We start from the raw sequence: 6,228 nt of genomic DNA, 5'->3' as shown, positions 1-6,228 counted from the left end.
TTTGAGGTCTTAAATTCCCTTGTAAAATGAAACAAGGGTCTTTTCATCAAAAAGTTCTGAAAACCAGACTAACTCATCCACCAAGCAGAATGGGAATATTTACTGAGTACTGCTAAAACCCTAGGTTTAATCCTTTCACAGACTCTGAGCTGTTAGTGGTCAATAACCTTTACTGTATCAGGAGGCTACGGAGCTATAGATCTTGAAGTGCTAGTAACCTGTGCAGTGGTCTGTGGCAGTCTGCTTGGTCTGGGTATCTAGGCTGTGATTATTGAACTGCATCTTACTGTGCTGCTTTAGGAACAATATTAATGTTTTGAGAGGACTACCCAGGTAGCAAGTCGAAACTGACTTCACTCTTGAACCTTGTGTTGCAAGACTGAGTGATGATAAACTGGCTTTGGTGTTCAATCTAAATTGATAAGATGCTTTAAATAAATGCTTACTTCAGGGTGCAAATGTACTATTATCTAAATATTGTTATTAACTCCTATCCAGAATAGATCAAGATGTCTTCGGGAAATGCTTTCATTGGGAAACCAGCCCCTGACTTTACTGCCACGGCTGTAATGCCAGATGGACAATTCAAAGACATCAAACTCTCTGACTATAAAGGTAAGCTTATTTGCTGCTTTAATTACACAGATGTAATTAGCTATATGCAAGAGTAGAGGGCATCTAAGGATACATCTTGATTTGATTTTGAAGTAATAATGACCACCTGTCACTAGACAAATATGCAAGTTGTGTAGTGTTTCTCAGTGATGGCCGGAGTATGCTTGGGAAGTTGTTAGCAGTATGGCTAAATGTTCCAGCTATGATAATTGTTGTTAATTAGCATAAAACTCCTCTAAACTGTACTTTTACATCAGGCTTATTTGAACTGTCAGTCATACTACGAGACTGATGTAAGGTCTCCAAACTATGTGAAACTTGTAAATCTTCTCTTGTAGGCTGTCAATGGAAAGTAGATTCTTTCCTCTAACCAATGAAGTTCCTTTCTCTAGAGCACTAGTAGAATGCTTGCCTTGGGCCCCCCCCCCCCCAAAAAAAAACCCTCCCAAACTTTCTAGAAAGAGGAAGCCTGAGGTACTAGGTGTACTCTGGGTAGGCCCATGGGAGTAGGCCCAGGAGACAGGCATTCCCTGTCAGTTTGACAGTCTGGTTTTGGAGACTTCAGTTGGGTTTTGCTATAAAGTGGCCTTGAAGAGTATTTAAATGTTATTTATCTGTCCCTTAGGTGCTTTGTGAGCTTGTTACTTGTATAGCAAGTCTTAAAATAGAGGCATTTGTAGTTTGCCATGTATTCTTTAAAGGCAGTGTTGTATCAAGCCCTGTCTCCAATAGCCACCACTCAAATACTGATAGAGAATATGACAGCTCTTATAAAGGTAAGATATTAACTGCTTATAACATTCTTCTAGGAAAATATGTTGTGTTCTTCTTCTACCCGCTGGACTTCACTTTTGTCTGTCCAACTGAAATTATTGCATACAGTGACAGAGCTGACGAATTCAAGAAAATTAACTGTGAAGTAATTGGAGCTTCAGTTGACTCTCACTTTTGTCACCTTGCCTGGTAAGAACCAGCCTTTTAACATAATAGAATGTTCTGTGGGGTCTCGGTTCTTGCAGAAACTGAATCTTAAGTGTGTTCAAACTTGTCTTACTGAAATACCAGATGCATTTGAAGTGTTGGTAGTGTCAACTGCTTATAAACAGAATTAAGCATACTGTTCAGTTCCCTTGTTGCGTCATGGCAGACTGGGTATGATGTTGCAGAAAGGATCAGGTGCTGTTGCACCTTGTGCTTCGTTCTGAACTGTCCATTTTTTTAACATTTAAACTTCCTCTATTTAGGATCAACACTCCTAAGAAACAAGGTGGTTTGGGTACCATGAAAATCCCACTGATTTCTGACACAAAACGCGCCATTGCCAAAGAATATGGAGTACTTAAAGAGGATGAAGGTATTGCATACAGGTAATATGCAGTAAGGTAAATTTGATGTTGAAGTCTTATGTTGCAATATATATGGAGCATGGCAGATGGACATGGAGCTTGCGTATACCTGAATGCCTGCAGCAAGCTGAAGCTGTTACCTGTTCTAGATATAAACTGCTGCAAACAGCTGTACAAGTGGAGATGCTACTTGGTTCTCGGTGTTTAGGCTTTTCATGGTCTTGGTCAGTTAGATAAATTCCCAATTACCCGTTTGCACAGTGCAGGGGTCTCATGCAGGTGATTTTCTGCAGACATGGGTAATCAAAGACCTGTAGAGGTGTGGAAGTGATTACAGGTATTTAGTCTAGTGATAAAAGTACAGATTGAGGTGGGGTTTTGGGTTTGGTTTTTTTTTTTTTAGTACTAAATTATACTTACTGCCATAACAGAATACTGAACTTGAAGTTTTGAAACAGGGTTTAGTCTAATCTTTCAAAAACTATATAAAAACTATGGTGCTCTTTGTTTTTAATTTTTAGGGGTCTGTTCATAATTGATGAGAAGGGGATCTTGAGGCAGATAACAATCAATGATCTTCCTGTTGGCCGTTCTGTTGATGAAACTCTCAGACTTGTCCAGGCCTTCCAGTTCACAGATAAACATGGAGAAGGTAAGAATTCTTCCTTTTCTAGTTCTAAATGTTTTTGTAGATAACAATTAACTAAGCAGGTTAAAATAGAGCTTTACTGAAAGGTACAACGTACATGTATTGATCACAACAGGTGGCTGATCCTGTATTTATCCTATTCCAGTTAATTCACCACTGAGTACTTGTCTGATGGTGAAATATCATTTAACTTGGTGCTGGATGGCTTGTCAAGCTTATAGCAGTTGTCTCTTGCAATTAGACACAAAGTACTTGAGACAGAAATGAAGAACATGTAAAAACTTAGCCTACAAGGTTAAACATAGTTCAGATTCTGCTCTTGGATTTGGTAGGTTGAGACTGTCAGTACTAATGCAGTGTTTCTCAAGAGTCTGTTAGAGCATTTAAATTCCCAGAAAGCCTGCTGGTCTTTGTGTCCATGTGTAGTGAGGCCAGATGTAGTGAGGGGAAGATGGGTGAATGTCTTTGCCCATAGTTTGAGAGTGCTAAGGTGCTCGAGTCTGGTAGCTTTTCTACAGTAATTTAAAAAAAGGCACTGCAGATGAAAGGTTTGAACCAGACGATGGAAACTCAAAATTGCTATGTAGGTATTAGTAGTCTTTAGCTGTCATTAATGATATGTTGCTGCTGGTTGTACTTAAATTGCTTCAGAGCTGGTAAATCAATGGTAAACTTTATTAAAACAAGCTACTATTGTGGCTGTGCTATAGCCTGAAGACAGTCAGTGTTTCTGGACTTGTATGCCATCCTCTGTCAGCTGAGGGGACAGCCCTAATAGCTGATGGTGGAGCAGTCACATGTTACGCAAATGAAGCCCTTTGGGGCTTATGTCCCGGAGTAGTCAAAAGCTGGCAACAGGTTTTTTTCCTCCTGAACTAGGACTGCAGTCTTGTCTAAACCAGGATAGAGCAGAATAAAGTGTTGTAAAAACATTCAGAAGCTGAGAAATCAATAGCTAAACCTGCCAATCTTGTGTCGAGTGAGCATATTGAGCCTTGCATGGTTATACACAAGGTAGACTGTCCAAAAAATGCTGCTCAGGAGCACTGCCATTTTGAGGCCATGCAACCTCTGCATCTTGGTAGATCTTTGATAGCCATATAAGGGATCTAGAGGCAGTTTAATGTTTCTTCCCTCCTCCTTATTAAACTTGAGAATGGGGCTAGGGTTGATGAAAATAAGAATATAGATCCAAAGGGAGAAGTGTACTGTAATAGTCTGACTCAAGCTGCTGGAGCTGGTGTTACCTTGCTGTTAAGCTTTTATGAAGCTTTTAAGCAGGGTGGAGTGGGGTGGATGTGTAAAGGACCCATTGATCAATGAGCAAACAGCTGGGTGCTACTACCTAGAGGACAAATGGAAATAAGTAAAATAAACTGAACATAATGCCACACTGGATAATGCACCTTCTGTATGTTGCAAAGATGTGTATGTGTTTCATGGTGATAGTTTATTGTGTAAAACATGTTCTGCAGGAGCAGCTAGTAAGACTTAAACATTCTTACCGTTTCAGTGTGCCCAGCTGGCTGGAAGCCTGGCAGTGACACAATCAAGCCTGATGTTCAGAAAAGCAAAGAGTATTTCTCCAAGCAAAAGTAAACTTTCAGTCTGAGTGGAAACTAGTATGCCTTACGTAAAGAGCAAGCATCAGTTACTGAACTTTGACTAAGTCATTGCATCTGAGTCAAGGGATCATGCTGTAGGTATAAACAGTAACTTTTTTTTACTTGAAGGAAAGTTTGTCCTTTTGACAGTACCTTCATAGAAAATCTTAATGATCAGTATCTGTACATCAAGCCCTGTTGACTGTAGTGACAATACAGTGTATGTGGTTAGCCATGTGTTGCATATAGACCAGTGGTATCCTTTTGTAACTCTATTAAACTTATGGAAAGAGCATTCTGTCTACTGTTGTTATGTATAGTCATGAGGAGACCTGAAAGCAATGCAGGCTGCACTTCTGAAAGCTTTAATTGCTGAGCAGTTTGTAGACATCTCAATTTCTAAAGGCATTTTGCAGCTCCATTAGAATGGAGATACCAACAGTTAGTTGTCATGTTGCAGTAGTAAAGTACTATTTACACTCTTCATGATTTTGCTGTTAGGTAGAGGAGCATGGTTTGATGTCAGTCTGTCAGACTTAAGCAGTGCTGCAGGGCCCAGAGCATGAAGTGTAGATGTGACTGACAGAAGTTAGGCATGTTTTCAATTGGCCAAAGCTATGACCTTATGCTTGATGTCAGAGTCCAAGACTCAGTTTGAATACCATCTGTACAGGGCTTTCTGAAAAGCAAACTCTGCATATTCACTATTCATCCCTGCTCTCTCCAACTACATGGGAGTGACAGTATGCCAATTAATCATATGACTACAAGGTAATGGATAAGATCAAAAGAAGGGTGTTACTATAAAAGCTGGTATTCAGATGTGCTCAGCCTTGTCTTTAATCTTTATATTACAACTGATTATGTGCATACTGTACAACTCAGAAGCACATGACTGTGGCCTTAAGTTATACTAAAGGTGTATTTGCTATGCAGCTTCATGGCTAAAGGTGGCATGTAATAAAGTCCTTGACTTCAGAGGTGAAGATTTGGATAAGGAGCTATTGCCTAGCAGTGTGAATTAGAACCCTGTGATCTTTATGTGCCTGTAAAGATTAAGGCCAAGACCTTGTATCTAACTTCAGCTCCTCAGTAGTAAACAAGTTCTGTCCTGCTTGAAGTGAACAATAACAAAGTTGAGGCCCAGGGCTGATTACATGAGTAGAAGTGAAAGGTGCATGCCTTGAGTAATGAACTTGTGCAGCCAGAAAAAATACAATTACTGCAGAGGCCTTACTACCAAATACTGCAATGAATACTAACAAATCTTCCTGAAGATATGCAAAAGTGGTGTTCGGTTGGATCACTTTTGTCTAGTATTTAAAATCCAAATTCTTAAGCTAACAAATAAGGCTAATGTCCTAGGGTGGCATTAAGAAGTAACAACATTTTTTTATGCATAAAGGATATGGTTCAAAGTAAGTGAATGAATACTTGTCAGTACAGCTGAGCACAAAGTTACTTTGTATATCAAAACCTTCTTTCCTAGCAAATAAAAAGTTGGGGCTAATGCAATATAAAACTTGCCTTAAGTTGTATCTAGCTATATTAGCCTTGAAATGTTACAAAACTGATCACTGCATTTCTAAAGAACAGTACTGGATTAGTGTGGTCTAGTCTTGTGAAATGTGGACCTTTAGTCACCTCAGAGTAAAGCGACTTCTGCTCTTACTCTGAAGTAAAATGGCACCTGTTTTGAACGGGCCATTACATCATATACTGCTACGTGAAGTCCTGCTAAATCTGGATAGTGTGGCAAATAAGCCTGTTCTGTGTCCAGAGTTGAGGGCTTTTATGTTAATAACCAAGTTCAGCCCCCTCAGCATGATATAAATGGCCTTTCTCAAATCCTTCAAGTGTATATACAGTTCAAATGTAAAAAAAAAAAAATCAATTTAAAAGGAATAGACCTTCTTACCTGCTCTCTTGCCTACCCCTTGTCGCAGGGGATAAAAGGGTTCTCATGTTCTGCTCGTGGTGCTCCCTCCCGCAAGGCAGCGGGGAGGAGCCTTAG

At 39.7% G+C, this 6,228-nt stretch overlaps 1 protein-coding gene across 2 annotated transcripts; it reads left to right on the top strand.

Moving 5' to 3' along the window:
* Positions 1–495: 495 nt before the first annotated feature.
* Positions 496–4,509, top strand: LOC104269159 (peroxiredoxin-1). 2 transcript variants are annotated; one of them, XM_009878644.1, is made up of 5 exons: positions 496–615; positions 1,425–1,578; positions 1,860–1,982; positions 2,483–2,613; positions 4,124–4,509. In XM_009878644.1, exons 1-5 carry the CDS (start codon positions 510–512, stop codon positions 4,207–4,209), a joined length of 600 nt encoding a protein of 199 aa, XP_009876946.1. In that variant the 5' UTR covers positions 496–509; the 3' UTR covers positions 4,210–4,509. The 2 variants fall into 2 exon arrangements, with proteins under 2 accessions (XP_009876946.1, XP_009876944.1); XM_009878642.1 differs by having other exon boundaries at positions 505–615; positions 4,100–4,509.
* The last annotated feature ends 1,719 nt before the right edge of the window (positions 4,510–6,228 follow it).

The sequence above is a fragment of the Apaloderma vittatum genome, unplaced genomic scaffold (genome assembly GCF_000703405.1).
Source record: "Apaloderma vittatum isolate BGI_N311 unplaced genomic scaffold, ASM70340v1 Scaffold28361, whole genome shotgun sequence".
Taxonomy (NCBI): Eukaryota; Metazoa; Chordata; class Aves; order Trogoniformes; family Trogonidae; genus Apaloderma; species Apaloderma vittatum.
The sequence above is the reverse complement of the archived record's forward strand: the minus strand, read 5'-3'. Positions and strand labels throughout refer to the sequence as shown.

Bases quoted from the DNA above. Each gene is read 5' to 3' on its own strand.
- LOC104269159 (XM_009878642.1), top strand. From the start codon at position 510: ATGTCTTCGGGAAATGCTTTCATTGGGAAACCAGCCCCTGACTTTACT. The intron at 616-1,424 runs GTAAGCTTATTT...ACATTCTTCTAG, and splicing joins CAAACTCTCTGACTATAAAG to GAAAATATGTTGTGTTCTTC. The intron at 1,983-2,482 runs GTAATATGCAGT...TTTAATTTTTAG, and splicing joins GATGAAGGTATTGCATACAG to GGGTCTGTTCATAATTGATG.